General features: G+C 44.1%; 1 protein-coding gene across 1 annotated transcript in view; it reads left to right on the forward strand.

Annotated features, from left to right (window-relative positions):
* GABBR2 (gamma-aminobutyric acid type B receptor subunit 2) overlaps positions 1-27,328 on the forward strand; it is a 725,909-nt gene that overhangs the window by 696,835 nt on the left and 1,746 nt on the right. Inside the window, exons 17-18 of the mRNA XM_056862472.1 lie at positions 9,761-9,890; positions 21,881-21,998. Coding sequence (XP_056718450.1) covers positions 9,761-9,890; positions 21,881-21,998 — 248 coding nt within the window. The remainder of the gene's footprint in view (positions 1-9,760; positions 9,891-21,880; positions 21,999-27,328) is intronic.

Consider the following 27,328-nt stretch of genomic DNA (forward strand, 5'->3'; position numbering starts at 1 on the left):
ATTTATTAAGTTTACTTTTATTAATTGCTTTGTTTAATTCCTCCTGAGTTATAGGTTCCTCCAAAATATTTTGTAATGTTTGATTAATCTCTTTACATTTATTTTCCAACAGATATACAGCCATCTGTTGTTCAACTACATCCCCTCTTGCATATAATCTAGTATAATATTCTATAAATGTTTTTTTGAATATATTTGGGGTCAATTGTTATAACACACCCTCTTTTAATTTTTAAAATTGGTTCTTTCTTGTTCCCTTTCATTTGCAAGGCGAGTAATTTACCTGCTTTATTTGCATGCTCAAAATATCTCTGTTTATTAAACAAAACAATTTTTCAATCTCTGCTGTGATTAGAACTGCATACTGTTGTTGTAGTGTCTTTAGTTCTTCTGTATTCTTTGTCTACTGGTTTTATCTATATTTTTTATAAGGAGCCTTTCTTTTTGCCTTATATTCTCTAAAAGACTTTTTAATTTTTTCCTTATTGTTATACCAAATAGAATTTTGTTGGATCAGGACCCCTCTAATGACTGCTTTCCCAGCATCCCAAACCACTGTATCTGGAGTTCCCCTATCTAAGTTATTAATTAAGTATTCTTGTGTAGCTAACTGTATTTTTTCTCTACACTCCTTCCTCCTCAATAAGTTTTCATTAATCCTCCATATTTTTCTTTTATCAAAACCCATTTTAAATTTAGCTCTTATTGCATTATGATCTGTTAAAACCTTTGGTAAGATTTCTACTTCCTCTAACTTATTCATTAAAGCCAAGGAGGACCAAATCATATCAATTCTTGATGAGGAGAGATGTCTGTCTGAAAAAAAAGTATAGCCTTTTCTTGTAAAATTCCTACTTCTCCAAGTATCATACATATTCCAATGATGAGCCATATTACAAAAAGCATCTGGAAGCTTCCCTTCCCTTTTGTCTCTCTTCTTTTTAAAACTTCTGTCTATACTAGGATCTATTACCCCATTAAAGTCCCCTAGCCATATCATTCTATCATCTCCAAATTCAGCAAGTATAGGTCCCAGCTCCACAAAAAATTGTTTTTGGTTCTTATTTGGTGCATATAGACCTATAAGAATAATATCTTATGACTGTATAGTTATTTTTATAATTAAAATTCTGCCTTCTTCCTCATTATAAATTAATTCTGGTTCCAAATATTTAGCCACATAAAAAGCCACTCCATTCGTTTTTTTGTTACCATTACAAGCCGTGAACAAGTCTCCCAGTCTATTACATTCTAGCAGATGTACATCTTTCTGTAGCATGTGGGTCTCCTGTAAACAAATAACATCAGATTTCAATTTTTTTTAGATGCTGAAAAATCTTTCTCCTCTTATTTGGAGAATTAGAGCCATTTATATTCCAAGATAATATCTTAATAGACATAAATTTCTCAAATGTCTCCCTCCCTCCCTCCTGCAACACCCCTAAATAAACAAATCAAGTTATATTCAGTCCCGCAGTTAACCTCCTCCCTCCCATCTAAATTTAAACAGCATCAGAGTCCTCTTCCCCTGTTATCCCTCCACTCGCTTCTGATTTTTTCTGGTCATCTGGTCTTTTCCAGTCTTGTGGATCTTGAAATTCCTGCGGTGATGTCTTCCCTTTTTAAAGTTTTTTGTCATAACTCTGTAGAAATTCTTCCGCCTTCAGAGTGTCCAAAATTCTATGTGTCTTTCCCTTGTAAAAAAAAAAAAAAAAAGGATACTCCTTGTGGTATTTCCCAGCGAAATTGGATTTGATTAAGATTGAGTCTTTCCGTCAGAAATTTAAAATCTTTTCTCTTTCTCAGAATTCTTGGAGGAATCTCCTTCATGAGGTGTAATTTTACTCCCTCAATTGTCAGTGGATCTTGGTAGTGCTCACGAAATATGAGATCTCTGTAGCTTTTGGATTGTAGCTGGATTATACAATCTCTGGGTACCTTGTTTATCTTGGCATAGGCGGAGTTAATTCTATAGGCTGTCACCAGCATACCTTGTATGACATTTTCATCATCCTCTTTCAGAAATGTGGCCAGATGTGAAATGAGGAAGTCTAGCAAATTCGTTGTTTCACTCCCTTCTCGAAGTCCACGTAATCTTATCATCAACTCCTTCATTTTTAAATCCAACATTGCTATCTGATCCTGATGCAGTTCCTCTCTTCTTTCAAGCCCCTCTACTTTACATTCCACCGTCTCCATCTTCTTTTTTGTATCCTTACTGTTTTGCCAGGTCTTTTGGAGTTTTGTCTCCATTTTATCTTGTTTTGCGATAAGGCCGGTGAGACTGTCCTTCAAGGAATCAATTGCTTTGGTGTTTTGTTGCACAGATTCTGACTGTTGTTTCAAAAGTTCTGTATGTTGAGAAATCTGTTGCGAATGATCTGTCAAGATTGTGGTATGTTAGTTTAAAATCCGCTGATTTTTAATCACTGTCTCATGGATAGATGCCAACATCTCCTCCATACTCAATTTAGTTTTCGTTTTTTCCCCCTTCAAAGTCTGTGGGGCAGCAATTGTTAAAACAGTCAATGTCTGGGGAGTCCATATGGAAGCCCTTCTCACCGGTACTGTAGACAGTGTTAATTGCTGGGTTGTTAAAGGTTTTTTTTATCCTCCTTTTTCTCCATTTAGGGGCTTTATTGCGGGTCTGTAGACTTTCTGCAGGAGCGGGGGGGGGGGGGAGGTCTTAAACCAATTCAATTAACGTGCCATCCCAAACTATTTCACACAGTCCTGATTCAATCCTATAAAACATAGGTCTTGGAGAGAATATTTTCTTCAAACTGAACTGTTAGTGTTTGGACATTCTAAAGATATATCTCCATTATATTTTTACCAAGATGTACCCAGGCAGATAAATCTGTGTAAACCTTTCCAACAGCTGAGAGCTCTGCAACAGTAAAACTCCTCCCCTCCTTCTTCTTCATCTGCCGAAAGAGTTGTAAAAAAGTCTTTAAAGATTTATAGCTTGTTAACACCGCTGAGAGGTACTCCAGTTTGTGACTTGTAAGTAATTGAGAGTTATTTAGTACTTAGATTTATTGCTTACAGTTCTTTTAAGCGTCCATCTGGCCATCGGGAGATTTTAATCATGGTGCCGGGAGTGTCCCGTCACTGCGAACACTGCAATACTCAGCCAGAGCCTCGCCGTCACCTCGCCTCAGGACCTGCCGCCATTCACGCCTGGTACCACTCACCTCCATATACCAGAGGTGGTGTTTTGATATAGGGGGCCCTTTCGGAACCCCCCCTTCTGTCCCCCCTCACCGGCGTGCAGAAAATCGCACACCTGCACTCAGAGCTGTAAACCCCGGAAGTCCCAGGCAGGCCAGTATTATTATCGGCATGTATGTCGTATCAGCTTTTTTCAACAAGCTAGCCACACAGTATATGTGCACGAGCTGACTTTTCACATAACTGCTTGATTGTTGGGGTCACAATACATCCCAACCGGAGTATTTTTAAGGACTGCTGATATGATAGGAGAGTTGTATGTTTGTTTCAGTCTCTCTCATTGACCAGAGTGGGAAATAATAGTACCCCAGTTTGGTTGGGTTGTGTTCTGCCTTAGCTGTTCTGGATGATGATGTAGCAGGAAAAAATAGGGGTGAGGTTGATCATTGTTAAATGGACTTTTCAGTCATCCCTCTGTTAGGGGTCTGTGGATTTGATGTGAAAAACCTTCTGCTCTACCTCTTAGACAAAAAGTGATTGTTTGAGTTTGCCTTAGATTAGACTATGTATTTTTTATTAGATCTGCCACCTTTTTAAATATGATCTGTATTTCTTCATATCATTCTTACTTGGGGGTGGGGAGACTTGTTTGCTCATCCCTGGGTGAAGGCGAGATATTTTTACAGCTCTACTCAACATTTCTAGACACCCTCTTTGGTAAGATAGCCTGGGTGAGCTCTTTTATAATAAGTGTAGGGGTCCCCAACCCCCCTCCTTCAGACCCAGCAGCTGCTCTCCTCCTCTTCCTCTCCATCCCCCACTGCCAGCTATTCCGTGGGGAGGAAGAGGGCCAGTGGGCCTCTGTGAGCAAGTGGGAATGGAGAGACAGCTGCCAGCACCACTCTCCTCGCAGAGCATGATTTCTGGAGAGTCGTCGTCCTCTTGTGATACACAGCAATGGTAGCAGGCATTTGGAGGAAGTGAGGCCTGAGGGGAGTCGCAGCCCCCTGTGCTGCCTCAGGCGTCCCTGGTTCTAGCAGTGGGGATTGTCGTTGAGACGGCCCGGCTCCTGATCCTCCGTTGTGGACGGTTTGGGTGGAATCCGGGATAGCCTTGTGGGTGCTGCATACTGGGGGGGGGGAGCTGCGCTGTGGCTGGAGCTGCAGCGGCTGCGCCCCACCCAACAGCAACAGAGGAGCAGCCGCAGCAGCAAAGCACTCCAGTCAGTGGTGGCAGCTGATGCCCAGTGGAAAATAGGACTGTGGCACAGTACTTCTGTGACACTCGGTCTAGATTCTCTGTTACTCCAGATGCCCAGCAGCAGTAGCAATCAGAATAGGGAGGTTTGGTGCCTCTGAGCTCTGCACTTCATTGGACATTCAGTCTGCCTAACATAAAATCTTGCCCGTGGTCAGGAATTGCAAGGAGGCTTAGATATGGTGAGGGGGGGTCAAAGGGAGGAGCCCCCACTGCAAAAGTAGAGCTTGCACAACTTGCACAGGCCTGTGTGCTGGCATGGTCAAACTCCATTACCCTTTTGCTAACCTAAGTTATAACTTCAGGAACCACCACAGGGAAGAAACCAAGAAACTCTGGGCAATCGTCCACACCTTTCCCCCATAAATTTCTAAGATTGGCCCTTAGATGGACCAGCTGTTCTCAACCAGGGCCAGGGCTTTTTTGGCCCTGGCCTGGTGGTGAGATCCGGGCCCAGTGGGACCTCATTCAGGTCCGCAGGGCTTGTAAAATGGAAATATTCCACCCGGCCTACAGTTGAGGGCAGTGACAGTATTATATTAACTGGATTCCCTTTCCCAACCAACGGGTTGAAATTAAATCAAAAGAGTTTCCATCTAGACATTAGGAAGAATTTTCTAACAGTCAGAGCGGTTCCTCAGTGGAACAGGCTTCCTCGGGAGGTGGTAAGCTCTCCTTCCCTGAAGGTTTTAAAGAAGAGGCTAGATGGTCATCTGTCAGCAATGCTGATTCTGTGACCTTAAGCAGACGATGAGGGAGGGCATCTTGCCCATCTTCTGGTCACTGGGGGTGTGGGGGGGGAGGTAGTTGTGAATTTCCTGCATTGGGCAGGGGGTTGGACTTAATGACCCTGATGGTCCCTTCCAACTCTTATGATTCTGTGATTCCCTTCTCCCCTCCCTCCCCTTTTCTTCTCCTTTCCCTTCTTATTCCCTTCCCCTTCCCTTTCCCCTCCTTTCCTTTTTGTTTGCTTTCCCCCGTCTTTTGGTTTTCTGTCTCCTCCCCACTGAAGCAGTGAGATTGCTGCTAGCAGGTGCCCGCCTATTGTCATTCTGGCCTGCCACCATCTGGGAATATTTCTGCCTTTTAGGGGGTAGGGTAATGAGAGTATATTTTAGGATGCCATCGACATATAGGATATATACCCATTAGCTCAGATTAGGCTTTTATGGTTTTAACCGTATATTTAAATTTTATATATGTATGTATATTGTGTGTTGTTAGTTATTTGTTTATACTCATCCTTGGTTATAAACTCCTCCTTCAACTTCCTAAATAAATCTTTTCTGTTTTTCAGATCTTTAAAAAGGTAAAGGTCCCCTGTGCAAGCACCGGGTCATTCCTGACCCATGGGGTGACGTCACATCCCGACGTTTCCAAGGCAGACTTTGTTTGCGGGGTGGTTTGCCAGTGCCTTCCCCAGTCATCTTCCCTTTACCCCCAGCAAGCTGGGTCCTCATTTCACCGACCTCGGAAGGATGGAAGGCTGAGTCAACCTTGAGCCGGCTACCTGAAACCGACTTCCGTCGGGATCAAACTCAGGTCGTGAGCAGAGCTTGGACTGCAGTACTGCAGCTTACCACTCTGCGCCACGGGGCTCTTACCTTCAGATCTTTAGAAATCTGTTTATGGAGCCACCCTGGCTTCTTTAAGCTTCTCCCATTTTTCCTTCTCTTAGGAATAATTTGTGATTTTGCCTTCAGTTTTTTGCTTTTAATAAACTCTCACCCCTCGTGAACTCCCTTCTCCTTAAGTATTTCTGACCATGCGATTCTACCCAACATAACTTTTACTTTGTTAAAATTTGTCTTCCTGAAGTCCAACCTATATGTCTGACTACGTACAGCTATTCCCTTCCCCAGGTTTATAAATTCCAAAATTACATGGTCACCACTACCCAGGGGGCCCACTACTTTCACCTCATCCACCAGTTCTTCCCTGTTGGTGAGAATCCAGTCCAAGGTAGCAGATCCCCTCTCCACTTTCTAGACAATGAGGTTGTCAGCAAGACAAGTCAGGAATTTATTTGACCTTTCACTTTTAGCAGAGTTGGACAGATATCTCCCATGACCACGTCCCGACTCTTTCAGAACTTTGTAATCTGGTCTAGGAGTGTCTTATCCAAGTCCTCTGCCTGGTTTGGTGGTGTATAGCAGACCCCTACCATAATATTACTATTATTTCTTACTCCTTTTATTTTTAACCAGAGATTCTTGAATAGACTTCCAAGCTCAGGTTCATGTTTCTTTTAAAAAGGTTAGTGTTCTTTTTACCCAGTCTTTTCCTTTGTAATAACCCCAGTGATCAATATTTTAAAAGTCCAACACTAGGCAATACAGACTATGTGCAAATAGCTAAATGTTACTGCTGATTTCTTTAATTCAGAGAGACTGGAATTAGCTCTGCTGCCCAGAATCGTACAGTTGAATTGTTTGCAGAGACTGGGAAATGTGTTTGGTGGGTGGGACTGGAATTGTGCAAAGTTAAACATTAAAAAGAAATGTGGCACGTCCCTCAGATGGAGGAGCATTTCAGATGTATGTTCCAGAGCATCACAGACTTCAGAGGTATATGCTTGGGCCCAAGACAAGTTTCTCTAGGCTGGACAGAGAGCTTTATGATGAACTCATTGTCTTTTGAAACAATTCAAAGTGATCCTAGTCCAGATACAAAGGACCTCTATCCGCGCAGGAGCCCCGAGGAAGCCCCGAGTTCAAACAGCGCCTCAAAACTGAAAAGCCTTCAGGTGGCCGCAAGCGCCTTCGGTTCAGGCAGCTGCTGCGGGCTGCAGTCGCCCAGGAAGACCCCTTCCCAGCCCCTCAGTGCCCCTGCCTGCATTGCATGCCCCTCCTCGCAACTTCCTTGTTCTTCTCTGCTGCAGCCTCAAGCATCCAGGTGCTAATGAAGGGTGAGACTGTGAGCTGGGGGGCTGGCCTCCGGCACTGGGGAAAAGATGGGGAAAATGCCTGCAGCCCCCTTCCCCCGATTCCTTATAATGTAGTGGCTCTGTTCGGGGCTCCTTTGTGATCCACACTGGTTTCCGTAGGTACAGATTCTCCCATTAGAGTGATGAGCTGGTGAGCCCAACTTGTTGAATGATGCCCTTTTGAGAGGGAAGACATCCACACCCTTACGGCACACCCTACAGGCAAATTACTTTCTTCGGTATCATTTATTCCGTATTCCACATCTCACATAATGCTACGATCTGATGAAATGTGGCCCCTGAGGAAAGCGAGGGAAGAAAGAGAACAAATACAGTTTGCTGCTGTTTTTCTGCCCACGGACTAAGGATATATTGTGTAACAATAGGAAAGTCATTACATGCTTGCTTGTGCAATCAGTCACTTGCTTTCTTCCTGCGTCAAAGCTAGTGGGGGTGGGTTGAGACATGTGGTGTACCTTCACCATGCATTTAAATTTCATGCAGACACACGGTTATTTCCAGCAATATGGGCACCATATCAACAAAACACAGGAGGTGATTTCTGTTGGCGGGGGGACTGTAAATGTTTTCCAGAAACAAATGCAAAGCCCTTTGGTTGTGTGCCATATCAACAATGAAAAGGCACAGTTGCGACACATAAGAGGACTGTTTGTAAAAAGGAGGCTCAATTATCTGGACTATTCCGGCTGAAACCTTACTAGCAACCTTACAGTTCCTGTTTTGAATGTGTATTCCAACACAAAAAAGGTTTGGTTCAAAATATTTTAGAGGAATGTGAGCATGCGTACAATAAAATAAAAATACAGCATGCCAGGTTTCCCCTCCTTCCTCTCCTTTATCCATTTTCTCTCCAATAATCACACTTCCTGCCTCCATCAGCTCAGACCTCACTTCCTAAACACAGTCTTGACTCTGTTCTTCAGCAGCTTCCCATAACAACCAGACACTTCTAGCCTTGATTCTCAACAGAGAATTTACAGGGGAAACAAAAATGCTTTTTGGAGTCAGGAAGCAATGAAAATAAAACAACTCCTCAGGTATGTGTTCTTCACAAGGCGAGAAGTATCAGAACCACAAGTCACTATCAAAGGTCATCCGACTGGCCCATGTCTCTGTTGAAAGGATGAAGCTCTGCCACCACTGGACACCCCCTCCACAGCAATTTAACCCCATGAATAACCCTAAGGGAAAATAAAAAGTCTACACAGGATGAACATCTGAAACATTCAGTATCTAATAATAGGTTCTCAATAACAAGGATGTTAAAGCCAAATCAAAAATCAGTACGTAATTCAGAACTGGCCCTGACCTGGATGGCCCAGGCTAGCCTGATCTTGTCAGATCTCAGAAGCTAAGCAGGGTCAGCCCTGGTTAGTACTTGGATGTGAGACCACCAAGAAATACCAGGGTCACTATGCAGAGAAAGGCAGTGGCAAACCACTTCTGTTAGTCTCTTGCCATGAAAACCCCAAAAGGGGTCACCATAAGTCGGCTGCGACTTGAAGGCACTTTACACACAATTCAGAACTACAGAAAAAGTTTATAAGCCTGTATAGGAATTATACCATTTAAATTACTCACACGATGATATCACAGAGTGTTTTTCCCCTCTATAATTGCATCACATTATTTTTAAAGGATTCCATGGAATTTTTCAATTCCATAAATGTTGGCATCATTCTTGAAATCACCTGTTCACTTCCTGCAAAATTAAACAGAAGAATAATAAAATGAAACTAATGATAAGCAAAATTAATTCCAAATAAAACATTAGATCAAAAACCATTTCTAGCACACCTTTACCCATGTGACCACAACTTGCACCTAGACATAAAATACCATTGCTTTGGACATATCTAGTCCAAATTGGGAGAGAAAACCATGTCGACTGCCGTGTTCCATACACATTCGATTTAAAGAATTATTCTTCTGTGGTATCTTAATAATCTGATCATGAGTATGAAAAAATTCTATCTCTTTTTCCTTCTAAAAGTGGATCCAAAATATAGATCCAAAATTGCATTCTGGTGTTTACTTGCTGGCAAAGATTCCAAAGGGGAATACAAAATTCATTTCCAAAACATGTACTCCTAAAATCAATCATTACAACAATAACATTATAAGCAAGTATCTCGTGATAAAAAAATTCTAAGGTCAATCCACTTTCAAAGGCTCAGTCATAAAATATAAAGTCAACAGGTTATAGAATACTTCTGACATTAATTGGGAAGAGACCATCACAAGACCTTAGCCGATTTCTATATGTGTGCATGTATTTTGTGTGTCACAAAGGAGGGGAAATTCCTGCTTTTAGTGCATAAAGAGATTGCAAAAACTGGCTGCTGTGATCCTCTTCCAATGTGTTTTTTCTTTTTTTAACAGCTGGACAAATCTCTAGAGGAGGTCACTATGCAGCTTCAGGACACTCCTGAGAAGACAACCTACATTAAGCAAAACCACTATCAAGAGCTCAGTGACATCCTCAGCATAGGCAACTTTACAGAAAACAGAGGTATGCAGGTAGTCCAGCCAAGTTCAGATTGGCAGGTGGCCTGGTGGGGGGAGCAGGCCACCTCTCACGTGCGAAGAGGCCACAGGAAGAGGTGCTGTGGTGCTCCCTGCTGCGATTGGCAATGTTAGGGCTATCGGAGAGTGAAGCAAGTATTGCCCACGCCTTAAAAAAAACAGCTGGGGACCTGCCTACTTTTCTTTTTTAAAAATCTGGATTCTTGAGAGAAGCATTCAGTGGCCCATTCTGCAGAGAGATATCTGACCAAGCCCACGTGTATTTTCCCCTCTCACAAGAATTGCTCGATAAGTTTCTTCACTGGCACAACTTGTCAGGAGGCTTCAGGAAAACAGCAGAGTGAATTTCACAATCTCCCTTAAAAACCTTAAAAAACATGTTAAGCTTGGAAAGGTGTATGTGTGATGTATAATTCTAGCACAGCCTCTCTGCCTCACCCACCTCCTCCTTAAGCTGAGGAGAATCTTCACTTTTGTCCCTTCAAGAATTCTGCTGAAAAGACTGACAATGGTGGTAGATTACTTCTCGACTGGTGGCATCCTCTCCTCATCCTGGGTTCCTTCACATGTTATAGTTGACTGTTGTATACAGAATATAGTGTGAGCAGCTCTCTGATCCTGTCCACACACATACCCACAGCAGCCTAGGATCTGCTCCCCGCCTGCCATGGATGAGGCTGTGATACCCACACACACACACGTTCCCAACAGGATGAGATCAGCATGTGGGAAAGTGGTTTCCACACAACTGTGTGTGTGCATGTATGGAAAGTACTTATGTCAGGGTCAGTGTTTCAGAGATCAGATTTGCCTATGCAGAACACCCAAACGGTACAACCCGGAAGCACCAGGCTTGTGCCGTCTCTCTGTGCTCTGGCAGCTAAGATTTGGTTTCTTCATTGCCTTAAATGGCAATGGGGCTGCCTCGGTTTATGAATGTTGCAGTGCTCCTCAGACAATGTGGGTATCTTCCACCCCTGCTGATTGAATAGCTGTGTGTCATGCTGGTGACATGCATATCACCCACATGGTATGTAACGGTGCAATCCACCATGCCCATGTAAGCAGATCTGGTGCAGGCTACCTGGATGATAGGTAGCCTCTGCAAGTAGCCACGTAGATAAGCTCTGGAGCGTTCATTCACTTCATTGGGTCTTTCCAAGGGTTTCTACTCGAGCCCTGCTGAAAAACGAGTAGGCAATAGAGCAACAGAGGTGCCTTGAGACCTTCTCTCTGCCCCCCTTTTCCGTCAAATGAATTCCCCCCCCCAAGAAGTATATATGGTTTCCTCAGGCAACGTTTTTACATCTTACTCAATGACAGAGAATGTTTACAGACTAATTTTGAGTATGTTTTAAAATGGATTCACCATGCAGGATAGATCTATCAGTGGCTGCCAGCCATGGTAACTAAAGGGAACCTCCACATTCAGAGGCAGTCAACCTCCGAATGCCAGTGCCAGGAGGTGACATCAGGGAAAGGCTTTGGCCCCCACGCCCCATTTGATGACCTTGCAGGGCAACTGCTTGGCCACCGTGTGAGACAGGATGCCGGACTGGATGGCTCTCACTGCTCTGATCCAGCAGGGCTCTTCTTATTTCTTACAGTAAATTTGAAGTTTTCAAAGTGGGTAGGGGTGGGAGATTGGACATGATTTCCAGGTGATGTTGTCCCAGATAAACAGGCCCTGCTTTGCAGCGGACAGAACAAGCATGTTGTAATGTGTAGGCTATAACACGATGCTCCTTCTAATCAGAACACTAGAGGAGCAATGCTGCTGCTTGTGGGGCCTTGATCTCCATTCCGCAGAACGAAAAGCTGTGGGTCTAAAAGAGATAAGCTGAACTAGAGATACATCTGATCCAAATATATATCCGAAAAATACTGTATTGGTATTTTCCAGGTATCTTTGGGCCTCTGGATGGTATCTAGGATTTTCTGGGATACCAGGAAATGGGTCCCAAAAAATCCCAGAAATCACAGAGTCATAGAGTCAGAAGGGGCCACACACAGGCCATCGAGTCCAACCCCCCCTGCTCAATGCAGGATCAGCCTAGAGCCTCCCTGACAAGTGCTTGTCCAGCCTCTGCTTGAAGACTGCCAGTGAGGGGGGAGCTCGCCCACCTTCCTAGGGAGCCCATTCCACTGTCAAACAACTCTTACTGGAAAAAAATTTCCCCTAATATCCAGCTGGTACCATTCCGCCTTCAATTGAAACCCATTATTGCAAGTCCTATCCTGTCAACAGGAACAGCTCTCTGCCCTCCTCTAAGTGACAGCCCTTCAAATACGTAATAGAAATATTTGGGAGTAACCAGGAACATCAGGAACCAGCATTTGGGCTCACAGGACTGTTTCCCCCCTCCCCTTGAATTTTGTGGTGTGTCAGTGTCTTCTCTCCAGGGCTTGGTTTTGGCTTGCCAGGTAAATTTGGCTTCACTTCTGTCCTTAAAAATTAGTTCTATGGGTCTTGCAACTTTCTTTGCGAGAGTTCGTTGTGTTGGGTTTGTGGTTTGCTGTGGATTCTCTCTTTTTACATTGCCTTGGATTCTTGGGTTGTACATTTGTTGGGTTTGCAACAATATTCCTATTCTGTTTGGCTTGGAGGATTCTCAGGTTTGACATTGGCCTGGATGTACATTTGGGTTAGGCTTGCCACATTGTCCCATCCTTCTGCTAAGATTCTCTGGTTCTTCATGGATTCTTTGGACTTCCCTGGAGAAAGAATCGAATCCCCGCCCCCAGGAAACAATGGAAGATGACTGGGGCCACCTTGTCCATAGGGGTCACTTGAAACTTGGACGTTACTTAAAGGACAGGCACGGAGGGGAGGGGCGTCGAGCTATGTAGAAGACGTCCGATCACTACTCTCTGCACCAATTTTCTTAAAAATCGCTGCAGTTAAATCCTAGCTAAGCCAAAAATATCCAAAAAGCTATGGGAAAATCAGGGGAAGGCAGAAACAGGAAAAGCAACCTGGAATCGCCAGATTTGAAGCCTTTTCTGCGTAGAGGACCTTCAGAGCCTCCAGAGTTCCTAGGCAGCCAGGCAGGCAAAATGGCCTCCGAACAAGTTAAGCTGGAAGAAAAGTGCGAAGAACAAGCTCCAGAAGCCTTGGAAAATCAAATAACGAGTGCCCTTCGCCAACTCGAGCACAAAATCGTAAGTAGGATGGAAGAATTACTCCAACCTATTTCTTCTTCTCTTCTAGAGCTCCAAAATAACTTAAAGCAAACAGATAAAACTGCAGAAACAGCATTAGAGCTGGGGATAACTGCTCAAGAAGAGATCAGAGCTTTGCAGTCAAATGAGGTCATCTTGAAAGAAAAAATAATCATTATGGAGAATAAACTGCGTCAAGATAATCTGAAACTTAGAGGCTTCCCTGAGAAGGTGGAACAATCCGAACCTCTGGAAATATTCATAGCTAATTGGTTAGCTAATATATTTAACTTGGAGGATGGGGTAGCTCCCTATATTGCTCAAGCCCCATTCCTAAACCAGACTCATCATTAAGGAGAGACATTATAGTGAAAATATCAGACAACAGAACCAAAAACAAGATTTACAACAAGGCCAGAGCTAAAGGTTTTCTTCTTCTTAAACAGTTGAAAGTCAAAGTTTTCCCAGATCTTGCACCGGAATCCCTTGCTAAAAGAAGAATCCTGAAACCTGTCACATCCTCTCTTTCAGCAGCATCTACAAGATACAAATGGCTGTCTAATTCAAATATTTTGGTACAAAAAAACGGCCATACTTTCACAGCTGAAGACCTGGACTCAGGATACAAACTCCTTCAAGACTTACAGATAGACATAAAGGAAACCTTGAATGAAGATCTGGCGAAAACTCAATCAACTAAAGGCTCCACAGAACTGAAAAAGCATTTCACACCAAAAAAAATGCGGCTTTTGCATATATTAACAAGCTTATGTGGTGCAGTTCAGGGTAGTTTGATCTTCTCCCTCCTTATTATAACCACCCCCCGGCTACAGGTGTCATTATTGACCCTGTATTTTAATAGGCTAGATATAGAATTAAGTGCTTTCTACTGTTAAATAACAAGGGTGAGTTTAATACACCTATTTAATTTGTGTGTGTGTGTATGTTTGGGTATAGCCTTTTCCGAAGGGGCTTAGTTTAGTTTAGTTTAGTTTAATAAGTAAATTGAAATTTAGATAAGTCTTTAAAGTTATAGAGTTATAATTTTGTAAGTTGTTATTGATGTCGCACAAAATCTCCCTCAACTGTAGAGGTTTAAATAATCAGATCAAGGCCAAGCGTATCCAGTCTGTGATTCTAAAAGAACACCCGGATATAGTTTTCCTTCGGGAAACTCACCTAAAAAATTCTAAAACACAACCATTCCAATCAAAGAGATTGGCTGAGACATTATATGCTTCTGGCCCATCCAAATCAAGAGAAGTTGCCACCTTAATTTCCAGTAATGTTAATTTTACCCTACAAAAAACTAGTAAAGACTATAATGGTAGGTATATCTTAGTTTCAGGCTTATTAAATGGCGTCAAAATTACTTTGGCATCAGTATATGTCCCAAACACCAATCAAACTCAATTCATTGAGAATGTTCTTATGAAATTAGAAAACTTCAAAGAGGGAGAAGTTATTATGGAAGCAGATCTCAATATTATTAACAACCCTCATTTAGATAGGTCTAAAATCACAAACAAAAAACGTAGTTCCCCATCTGAGCTGGGAAACAATACATCAAAATTAGCCATAACACTTCAAAAATTTAATATGATTGATTTGTGGAGAGTCCACAATCCCAATTGCAGAGATTACACTTATTATTCCTCACAATTTGAGACATACACTAGAATCGATTATATCTTAATTAAAAAAAAATATTACCTCTATTCAACTCAACAAAGATAGGACTAAAGTTATGGACTGATCACCACTGGGTTGAGAGCACAATAAAAAATCCCAAAACCAATATAAAAAATTACAGTTGGTCTCTCAACAGAAACTTGCTGACAGACGGCTCTATTGCAAAAGAAATCGAACTTGAAATAAAAAATTATCTAGACCTCAATTGGAATTGTGGAGTAGCTCTGCCAATAACTTGGGACGCCCTTAAAGCTGTATTGAGGGGAAAATTCATTGCCATGGCCTCAGCAGTTAAAAAGAAAAAAAAATCAGATTAGACCCATGTTGGCAAACCTATGGCACGGGTGCCACTTCCGGCACGCGTAGCCCTCTCTGCCGGCATGCGCGGTTCCTCCAAGCCGCTGGCCCCTCCGGCTCTGCCCTGGGTGATCTCCAACCAATAGAGATCAGTTCCCCTGGAAAAAATTGCCACTTTGGCAATTGGACTCTATGGCACTGAAGTCCTTCCCCAAACCCTGCCCTCCTCAAGCGCCACCCCAAAAACCTCCCACTCATGGCGAAGAGGAACTTGGCAACCCTAGCCTCTCCCTCTTGGCCCCCTCTGGCGGTGGTATTCAGGTTAAATTGCCTCATTGGCACTCGGCGATAAATAAGTGGGTTTTCGGTTGCAGTTTGGGCACTCGGTCTCTAAAAGGTTCGCCATCACTGGATTAGACAAAACATCACAACTACTATTACTAATCTAGAACATCTTCATAAGTAAACGGGAAGTAAATCTATTTATAAAAAATTATTAACAGAAAGGAAAAAACTCGAACTCTTGGAATCCTCCCAAATTCAAAAAAACATATTATTTATGAAGCAGCGCTATTGGCACTCTGGCCCTAAATCATTAAAAAGTTTGGCCTGGAGAACTCGACAGAAATTAAACAAAAGATTGGTGAGTTCCATCAAGGATGAAAAGGGCCATACCCAAATGGATTCTAACTCTATTATAAAATTATTACACACATTCTATTCAAAATTATACTCTTCCCATAGACCAAACACTCAACAAATTGAGAACTATCTAAATACAATAGATTATACCAGTCGCTTATCAGCTTACCACCAAAAACTCTTAGATCAACCCATAACCCCCCAAGAAGTTTTAGATACTATTAAAAAAATAAAAATTAACAAGGCGCCTGGAATTGATGGCTTTTCATCAGAATTTTACAAAAAAAAAATTCTCATTTACTCGCTTCTCCTTTTACAGAAATTTGCAATATGGTAATGGAAAGGGCAATAACTCCCCCCTCCTGGTCGGAATCTGCCACAATTTTAATACCAAAGCCAGGAAAAGACCTCTCAAATCCATCCTCATACAGGCCCATTTCTCTTTTAAACCAAGATTCAAAAATATTTGCATCAATTTTAACAGCCAGACTGAACAGGTTTATAGGCAACTATATCAATACAGACCAATCAGGCTTCATTCCCCAGAGGCAGCTAACAAACAATATCAGGAAAACCTTGAACATTATTAAATATTGCAAAAGCTCGAAAACTGATTCGGTCATTATTTCTTAAGATATTGAAAAAGCGTTTGACTCGGTAGAAACTAATTACCTAATTCTTTTATTACAGAAAATGCAATTTGGGCCAAAATTTATACAAGCAATCAAAGCAAGTTACACTCACCCCACTACTAAAATAAAAGTTAATGGCTTGACTTCAGAATCAATCAGACTACACAGAGGAACCAGACAAGGGTGCCCCTTGTCTCCATTATTGTTTGCATTAGCGATTGAGCCCCTCGTCCATCACATTAGAACTAATTCAAAAATTGAAGGTATTAGCGTAGGAAACAAGACATACAAATTGTCACTGTTCGCAGACGATACGGTTCTTTATATCACAGAACCCTGCTCATCACTCCGTGGATGAAACTATTGGGCATTTTGCCAGTATTTCAGGTTTAAAAATTAACAAAAATAAAAGTGAACTTTACCCTATACATTTATCACCTAAATCCTTCTCAACAATCAAAGAGTATTTTGACTACAAGTGGGTGTCTACAACTTGAAACCACCTAGGTTTGTCAATCCCTGTCAATATTGCCGATCTAGAAAAAATCAATATAACTAAAATAAATCAGAAACTCAACCAGTTATACTTGGAATGGCAAAGAATACAACTTTCCCTATTTGAAAGAATTAACCTTATTAAAAGTTTAATTCTTCCCCACTTTATATTCTTATTTAGATCTCTTCCCATCTTACTCCTGTTGGAAGTATTGGCAAAACAAGATCCAAAGGTTCATTTGGAATAATTACAAACCAAGAATCTCACTAAATACACTTCGGTCTCCATCCGTGAAAGGAGGCCTAGATGTCCCGGATATCCGCCTCTACCATGAGGCTATTCACCTCAAAAATATAATAGTACTAATGAAAGATAAGCCTGCCCCGGACTGATTAGACTTGGAATTCTCTGGCAGAATACAAATCTCAATATTTGAATTCCTCTGGAATAATCCCACTGATAGACCAAATAGAACAACTCAGAATTCCTTTCTTAATTTCAGTATAAAGATCTGGGACAAATATCAACAAACTTTAGCACCCTATCCATCTAGAATATCCCCCTTTACAGGACAAAAATGGTTTAAGCCAGCTTTTAGCACTAATGACTTTACTTGGTGGAGGACAAATGGGAAAATTACTTTTGAAGACATCATCAAAGCAGGACATCTTTTAGATAAATCTAGGATTGAAGCTTGTACTAGCTCTAAGTTACCCTGGTTTCAATATTTCCAATTAAAACATTTATGTAATAATAAACAATTTTTACAAGCTTTTAAAAAACCCCTAACTGATTTTGAAACTCTGGTTAAATTACACGCCAATAGACAAAAAGGCCTAATCTCAAAACTTTATCATATTTTACTGGGGAAAACATTAGAAAAAGGAGTTATTACCTACTTAACTAAGTGGAACAAAGATTGTGGAAAAATAATTTTAGACAAACATTGGTCACAAACTTGGAAATCATACAGCTATACATCAAGAATAGTTTCTGTCAAGATGCAAATGGTGAAACTGTTTACCAGGTGGTATCTAACTCCTGTGAAATTAAACCATATTAAAACTCCTTCTCTCCAAAGTGTTGGAAAAATTGTGGTAGTCTGGGTACCTACCTACATTGTTGGTGGTTATGCAAACACATTAATTCTTTTTGGGATGATATTCTAAGAGAAATCCTTTTACTCACAGGTTATTCCATACCAAAACAACCAGAACTCATATTACTAAATCAAGGATATGATCCCAAAATTCCCAAGATTAGAATCCAGCTCATACAAATTCTTATTTCTATAGCAAAAATAATAATAGCATCACAATGGAGAAACAAAAATCCTCCCACAGTTTCTATGTGGTTGAATCGTATTAAAGACTTCCTGATTATGGAAAAAATATCAGAAAAAGTACAGCAAATGGAAAACCCCAACTACGAGTCACTTTTCTTAGAAATGTGGTTTCCAATCCTAGAAAAATTTGATATGTTGGCTTTTCCCGATTTTAAATACCTGTTTTAACTACTCAATACGTTCCAATGGGTAAAGGTTTAACCTACTATTCTTAAAGTCATTACCTCTTGATCTAATTTATCATAATGTGTGATGTTGAATAGTTACGAATTGGATTGTATTTGTTTGTTTGTATGTGCAAGTTAAAAAAAATAAAAAACTACAAATTAAAAAAAAAACTTAAAGGACAGGCACCAGCAGCTCCACTGCAGTTTTGGTGCAGTTTGCCCACAAAACAACCTGTCCCATTCCTCCAGAAATATTCCCCATAGGAAATAATGGAGCCAAACAATATCGGACTTAAAAACAGGGGATCCAAATACCAAACTGGTATTTGGAACCCAGATAACCGGGAGTACCAATATTTGGTAGCTCCCTGACACCTGAATCTGAAGAATACTGTTGTTGTTTTTAACCAAGGTGCACTTCCTGTGGCCGCGCTTCCATCTCTGCCTCCATTGCACAGGAAGAGCCACAAGGACAAGCAAGACAAGAGCGGGGATACAAAGAAAGGGCAGAGGAAGGAAAAGGGAAGAGTGTTGGTCAGTGGGCAACTCTCTGCTGAGGGCATTGGATGCCTAGGCCTGACCCCTTGGCCCTAAAGGTGTGTTGCTTGCCAGGGGCAAAGATTAAAGGTATTGCAGACCAGATGCCAAAACTGGTCAGACCTACAGATCATTGCCCATTTGTGATGGGCCACGTGGGAATGAAGGACATGGCTGTGAAGTTCTTGGGAGGAAGCTGAAACAAATGGGGGCAAAGGTGGAGTTCTCTTTGATCCTTCCTTTCAGAGGAAGAGGAATTTACACAGGTCACCAGGATGGCTTCCAGAGCCCTGGAAACTTGTTTCACCTTGTTCCCTGTTAACTTTGGTCCCATATGCCGTTATGGCAGACCGGGGTGCTGGGACAGATAGGGGGCCAGCATGTGCTGGGAGACCAACTCTACTAAGCATCCACAGTCATGCAACTTTCTGACCTGCCTGGCCAACAACTTCATTTTTCAAATAGTGGTGAAAGTTATGAGGGGCTCGGCCATACTCGACTTAATATTGACCAACAGGCAAGAATTGGTAAATGGGGTGAAGGTAGTGGGGACCCTAGGGGGACGTGACCATGTCCTCCTAGAATTCCTTTAGCTGTGGGGGAACAAGGACGTTTGTAGCCAGATGTGTCTGTTAGAATTTAGTAGGGCAGATTTTAATAAACTCCGAGGCATGATGAGAGTCATTCCATGGGCAAGAATGCTGGAAGGGAAAGGAGCAAGTGAGGGGTGGGCTCTCCTAAAAGAAGACCTCTTGCAAGCTCAAGCCCTCACTTTTCCAACAAGTCAGAAACATGGTAGGGGATCCAAGAAGCCAATGTGGATGAACAGAGAACTCCATGGTGAGCTGAGGAAGAAAAAGAAAATGGTCAAGAAATGGAGGCAAGGACATACCTCGAAAGAAGAGTGTCTGCGGGTTGCTAGGCACTGTAGGTCAGCCATCAGAGAGGCCAAAGCTCACAGGGAGCTGATGCTGGCCAGGGAGGCTCGCTACAACAAGAGCAGCTTCTTCAGATACGTGAGGAACCAACACAAGGGAAAAGAGGCCATAGGCCCACTGTTGGGTGAAAATGGAGAAACTCTGCCAGAGGACAGAGAGAAAGCAGAAAGGCTCGATGCCTGTTTTGCCTCAGTTTATTACTTGAAGAAGAGAATGGGCTCATCTAGAGATGGTAGTAGGCAAGGCACGGGATCCGGGCTGCTGGTGGACATAAGCAGAGAGGTAGTTGAGAAGCACCTGGCTGCATTGGATGTGTACAAATAACCCGGGCCAGATGGTATGCACCCGAGTGTGCTCCAAGAACTTTCTAGAGAGCTTGCAGAGCCTTTGTCCATCATCATCAAGATCCCTTGGAGGACAGGAGATGTGCCACAAGACTGGAAGAGGGTGAACATTATCCCAGTCTTCAAAAAGGGAGGAGGGATGAGACTACAGGCCAGTCAGTCTGACCTCTTTCCCAGGGAAGATACTGGAGCAGATCTTAAAGGGGATCAGCCTGTGAGCATCTGAAGGACAACTCGGTGATCTGCGGAAGCCAGCACAAATTTGTTCCTAGCAGGTCCTGCCAGACCAACCTCGTTTCCTTCTTTGATGGAGTGGTGAGCATATTAGATCGTTGGAATTCTGTTGATGTTGTTTACCTTGATTTCAGTAAAGCCTTTGACCAGGGGTCCTCCTGCATGGTGCTCTGATGGGTGAGCGCTGGAGCTCTGCAGACTAGACTCTAGGATAGTTAGGTGCACAGGGGACTGGCTGGAGAACCAAACCCAAAGAGTAGTTGACATTAGGAAGAAATCTTTTACATGAAGAGTAGTTCAGCAGTAGAGTAGTTCCTAGGGAGGTGGTGAGCTTCTCCCCCTCACTGGCAGTCTTCAAGTGGCGGCTGGACAAACATTTGTCAGGGAAGCTGTAGGCTAATCCTGCATTGAGCAAGGGGTCGGACTAGAAGTCCTGTATGGCTCTTCCAACTCTATGATTTCTCAGCCAGTGTTGCCATCTCTGTCTCCACTGCAAGGGTCTGGAATTGATTCCTGAGGTCCAAAGGTACCGAGAGCCATCTCGCTTGACACCTTTGGGGTCGTGCTGTATGTCTCAGAGGCTCATTAGGGAAGTCAGCCGCCATGTTGTCCCTCTGATGGGTCTCCCCATCCCTCTGCAGGGATCCCTCTGTGAATGAACGTCCTCCTCTTCCTTGATCTCATGCACGTTGGCGATCCTTCCCTCCAGGCTACGCACCTTGTCTTCTAAGAGCCCTGCCAGTTTACATTTTTGACAAGTGAAGTCCTCTGTGTTGTCAGGGAGGAAAACAAACATGGCACACTCCCTGCAGGTGACTGCAAATGGGCCTTGAGCATTCATTGTCACCTCCACTCTAGAATTTCCTTCATGCAATGATGTAAACCTGGATCTTACAGGCCTGACCTAACATCTACTGAATCCAAAAGTCTAACACATGTAGAACGTAAAAACCCTCTTATGGGAACCCCAGGCCAAGAGCCCCACATCTGCTTCCTTAGAGCCTTTAACCAGGAGTACCAGGGTGGAACCTGGGACCTTGTGGGTGCAAAACATGCTTAGCCACTGAGCCACAGCCCCTCCCTTGGCTGTGTATGAGGCTTTCCCTCCCATTCATCTGCAGAAGTTGTTTAGGGTGAGGTTTTTTGAAGGAGGAATGGAAAGCAGAGCTTAAGAAGGATTTGAGTTCAGAAATTTCTTGACAATGGACAGCTGTTTGGACAAGTCCCTGAACATGTTTCGGGAAATAGGAGGGCTGTTGACTGACGCAGTGGCTGTGAGGATGCCGTTGGTTTTCGAGACGGGCCTGCTGCTGATCCCTCGTGAGGTTTTAACATTTTAGATGTTTGAATCTGGGTTCTTAGTGCTACAATAACCATTGCTGCACATTATTATGTTTGCTCTAAAATGTAAAGCTTTAAAAACTGCTGCTGTGGCCCTAGGGTGGTCCCTACTGTTTTGCAAATAAAAGATGTCGTCTCCTTTCACTCAGATGCTGAGAAAGCTGTACTGAAAAATCACCTTGATCAAAACCCACAAGCACAATGGAATACTACGGACCCCCCCAGGACAGGCAAAGACTTCATAGAAGATATCAACTCACCAGAACAGTAAGTGGCCCCATTTTTACTTCTCACATTGGAAACAAAAACTGGGGATGCTTTAGATTGGGGGTTATGGCTCCTGAAGAGTTTAGTATTATTTTTAAATCTATATATCATATCAAAATTATATTATTGAAAGATCCTTTGCAATGCAAACTAATCCACAGTGGGTAGCCATGTTAGTCTGTCTGCAGTAGTAGAAAAGGGCAAGCGTCCAGTAGCACCTTAAAGACTAACAAAAATATTTTCTGGTAGGGTATGAGCTTTCGTGAGCCACAGCTCACTTCTTCATATACAGCTAGAATGTGAATCCATCTGTCTTTAAGTAGAGGAGAGTGAATTCAGACAAGCATTAGTATGTAAATGTTAACGGTATGTAAATGTGAATAGCAGGAGTGATGGGATTAGGTGTGGTATGCAGAAGAGTCTGTGATGTCCAGGGGAGAGATGGGTGTGGAGAAATCATCATTGGTAATGAGCCATGAATGCAAGGTCTTTATTCAGCCCAGGAAAATGCATTGACTTTAGTTTGAATATCAACTGTAATTCAGCAGTTTCTCTTTCCAATCTCCCTTTGAAATTCCTTTGTAAGAGAACTGCTACTCTTAAATCTGCAACAGAATGTCCTGGAAGGTTGAAATGTTCTCCCACTGGTTTTTGAATATTGTGGTTTCTGATGTCAGACTTATGTCCATTTAATCTTTGTCTAAGAGACTGACCTGTTGACTGACTTGTCCACAATCTACATTGCCCGTTTTCCCGTTCCCAATGGCGGGAGCGGGAGGGAGAGATGTCCCGAATCCCAGCCAGTGCAGCCGGGACACGCAAAACGCAGCCGCCAGGACCGTATTGTCCCTTATGGGTTTACCGCCAACCATGGCGTCGGAGGACGATGTGATTAAGGTACTACATCCAGAGTTTGGCTCTTCCTCCATGGAGCTTGCCCGCAAGGTTTTACCCTTACTGGGCAATCATAAAGAAATCCAAGTGTTGCTGGAACAAGCAGCTGAGCTGCTGGTGGCGGCCGCCGAGGCAGCCCGGCCCGCCGCTTTGGAAGCGGCTCAGGCTCAAGCTGCTCAACAACAGGCAGCGAAGCAACTTTTAGCGAAGGCAACCGCCGCTCAGAAGAAGGTCGCCCTAGAGCGGGCGGCCATAGCCACCGGAGCGCGACCGAAAGGCAGGGGGGACTGGAGTGGCCCTCATTCTCGTTTTCCCCGAAGCCCTATCCGCCCTGAGATGTGGCCCGTCGGAGGCAGCTCGCCTTCGCATCTGACATACAGGATTAGTTGGATGAGGTTGAACCCGACGAAGAGGGCTCAGACGACTGAAATACAAACCTCCGTGTTGGCCAAGTCCGACGGACTGGGGGGGCTGAGAAAGAGATACATGTTCTGAAGTATCAGAACCGAAAACTGTTAGAGCATATGGCCCAAATGCAGAACCAAATAAACGTGCTAGTGCGCGAATACGGTCACTTGCAGCAGATCCAAACCGTACCCCCGCCTGTACCGGCGCAGGTACCGCCGCCACCCCCAGGGCAGCAGCCGGTTCCTGGACAGCCAATACCCGGGCAGCCAGCACTGCAACCGGTGGTACTGGTTGTACCTTGGCAGCAGCCCCAACTTCGTATAACTTTTGACGGCTCAGCAACTTTTGTCCTGCTTTCTACACCAGGTGGACAGTTATATAAGAGAACAGGGGCATGCTTTCCCAACAGAAGATAGCTGGATAAGGTTCGTCTCTTCTCTTCTGACTGGGAGGGCTGCAGAGTAAATGATCCTGCATTTTGATACCCGGGCCCGATCCGTCCGCTTGCTCAATGAATTTATGCGAGTGTTAAGACGACGTTTTGAGGACCCGTTCCAGAGGGAGAAAGCCAAGGCTGCCCTTTTACAACTCCGGCAAAGATCTTCGATCAGGAAGTCTACTGATAAATTTCAACGACTCGCTAATAAAATCGTCGATTGGACGGAGGCTACATGGGTGCATTACTTCCGAGAAACCTTACACCCCGAGATTTTGAACTGGGCTTATATGCAACGGGATCCAGCCACCCTGGAGGAGTGGGTTGTACTGGCAGAGGAAGTAGAAAGTTCATCTCTCTTGCCCGACGTAGGCCAAGGAAGGGGGAGGCCAGAAAAATCCTCCCAAGGCCGCAGCTCCTGCCCCCTCGGAGACCAGCTCAACCCTCACAAGACCGAGTGTCGCGGTTCCAAAGGGGAGCCTGCCTCGTTTGCGGTGCCATGGGTCACTTCGCTGCGGCCTGCCTGTTGCGCCCGGAGCAACTGGCTCCCACTCCCCGGCCAGAGGGGACACCTCACGGGAGAGGACGCGCTCGGAGAAGAGGTGCCACAGCTGATCGTTAGCGTCGCTCCAGGATGGAGAGCGCCTCCAGCCCTTCACATCGAGGAGTCTGCAAGTGAGCCGTCGCCAGCGGACCCGCCGGAGTCCCGGATTACAATTGCCCTGGGAGGGGACAGCTCTGCTTCATCGGAAGAAGGCAGCCACTGGGACCCTCCTGCTCTGAACTTGGAGTCTCCCCTGGATCAATAAAAAAACAAACTGGGTCTGCGGTGAATGGAGCGACACCGCAGACCTCCGCAGATGCTTGTGAGTGAGGTGAGAGAGACTGTTTATGTAAATGTAGTATTACAACATTATAGAAAGGGCCCCCAGTTACAAGTTAAAGCTTTAATAGACTCTGGTTGTGCCCGCTCCTTGATCAATGAGGCCACGTTTCAGGCACTCAAAGTTAAGTCGGTGCCTTTGCCGGCACCTGTTCAGTTCGCTCAGAGAGATGGCAGTGATTTCAAGGGTGGGCCAGTGGACCATCGCACTTGGAAAATAGAGATGAAAATAGGCCACCAATGGGAACAAATCAACTTTATAATAGCCCCCAGTATTTGTTACGCTGTGGTGTTGAAAATAAATTGGCTCAGGGGGCACAGCCCCTCCATTGACTGGGAGGCCGAGACTTTAGCATTTTCCAATCCGATATGTGAACAGCACCGGTACGAAGTAGCTGTCAAGACCGTAATCCAATCAACTCCTGCCTTGGCTTCAGACACTATTGGTCCATCCCAACTATCTCCTGAGTACCAGGACTTTGCGGGTGTCTTTAATATACAGGAGTATGATATGTTACCCCACCACCACCACAGAACAGACTGTGCTATTGAGGTGGTGGGGGATGATAAACTGCCAAAAAGCAAAATTTATCCCATGAGCGCTTCTAAAAGGACAGTGCGCCGTGAGTTCTTAGACAAAAACCTGGCTCGAGGTTTCATCCGACCCTCTACCATGCCTTATTCAGCCCCAGCTTTCTTCGTGCGTAAAAAGACTGGTGACTTGCGTTTGTGCATCCATTTTCGAAAGCTTAATGCGGTTACCCAAACCAATGCCTACCCCATCCCTCTGATCTCAGATGTTCTGGGGCAACTAAAGGAAGGACGCATTTTCACCAAATTGGATTTGGTCAAAGCCTATTATAAAATCAGAATTCGAGAAAGAGATGAACCCCTCACAGCCTTCTCCAGTTGCTTTGGCATGTTTGAGTTTCTAGTGATACCTTTTAAATTAAAAGGGGCTCCAGGGGTCTTTATGCAACTCATTAATGAGATCCCACACGACTTGCTATTCAAGGGGGTGGTGGTCTACTTAGATGACATTCTTATTTATTCTAAGACCATGAATAAACATATTGCCCTGGTTAGGAAAGTGTTACAACGTCTCAGAGACAATCAGCTCTACGCTAAGATGTCCAAGTGCGAGTTCCACCCAAAACAGTTAACTTTTCTGGGCTATATAATATCGCACCAAGAACTTACAATAGACCCAGAAAAGGTGCAAGCCGTGATCAATTGGAAACCACCCTCAACACGTAAGCAGGTTCAAAGATTTCTCGGGTTCACAAATTTCTACAGGAGGTTCCTCCCCCACTTCGCCCAGATTTCGTTGCCCATCACAGACCTCCTTAAAACTAAGGGAAAGGGAAGCGCGGCCACCTTGCCTACGGCCAAAGTAAATTGGACCCCCCAGTGTCAAACTGCTTTTGTGTCAGGCCTGTCTCTCAGTTTCACTTTTCCACCAACTTGCTCCCAAGGATTGTTTTGCATTTTTGAACTCTTTGAAGTAGACGGTACTCCTGGGCTGCTGAATGCTTTTTTCTATGTTTTTATATAGTCAAGTGTATCCCAGTGCCCTCCATTACTGTCTTAGTTCCTGTATGCTCTGTTTACCTATGCTGCCAGTAAACCATCTTCCTTGGACCAGTGTGTCTCTTGCTATGGTTGTTGGTTCGGGCTTGGTCAAGGGCTGACAGTCTCAAACAACTGTTCACCTCTGAACCGGTTTTACAGCACCCTGATTGTGAACAAATGTTTGTAGTCCAAGTAGACGCGTCTGAAATAGCCATGAGAGGTGCACTGCTGCAGCAAGGGGGGGATGGTCAACTGCATCCGTGCGCTTACTTCTCTAAGAAGTTCACGCAATCTCAGCTCAACTGGCCAATCTGGGAAAAGGAGGCTGCTGCGGTTAAACATGCCCTCACGGTGTGGAGACAATTTTTAAAAGGCTCTAAACTCCCTTTTGAAGTTTGGAGCGATCACAAAAACTTGGAGGCATTAACGGGGGCTCGCAAACTGTCCGCAAAACAGGTACGATGGGCGGACTTCTTTGCCCAATTCCGCTTCGTATTAAAACATGTGCCAAAAAAGCAAAACTTGCTGGCCGATGCTTTGTCTAGGCTACCCCAGTATCCTACCAAGATCGAGCGCCCCACAGAGTCTCTATTTCAGAGAAATTTACTGCCCACCTTGGCAGTCCAAACCCGGTTGCAGACCCGGCTCCCAACGCCGCCGCCTTCGGAAGGGGGGGAAGCCCAACGCCCGACCACGTTGGTTGAGCCGTTCACTTCGCTCACCTCGCCTCCCTCACCGGCCCTGACTCCTCCACCCATGCAGCCTACCGGCACGAGTTCCGAGGTGCAGGGACCCGACTGCCCGGCTGAACCATCCACCCTGCCCCCCTCAACGATGCCAGCCTCTCCTCCCTCCGAGACACCTGCCAGTACAGTTCCCAAGGTGCCGGATGTGGAGGGGCTTACTGATTCCTTCAAGGAAACTCTTTGTCGCAGTTGCCAAGCAAAACTCTCCACCCAAACCCTCCCGGCTTCTCTGATTAAACACGGAGGTTATTGGTACAAAGAATCAAAGTTGTATATTCCTAAGATCCTGCGGGGGGAGGTTTCGGGTCTGGTTCATGGGGCTAAAACTGCGGGACACTTTGAATTTCTCAAAATGTTGCATTTGCTGAGGAGACAGTTTTGCTGGGTGGGC

The sequence above is a fragment of the Euleptes europaea genome, chromosome 17, assembly GCF_029931775.1.
Source record: "Euleptes europaea isolate rEulEur1 chromosome 17, rEulEur1.hap1, whole genome shotgun sequence".
Taxonomy (NCBI): domain Eukaryota; kingdom Metazoa; phylum Chordata; class Lepidosauria; order Squamata; family Sphaerodactylidae; genus Euleptes; species Euleptes europaea.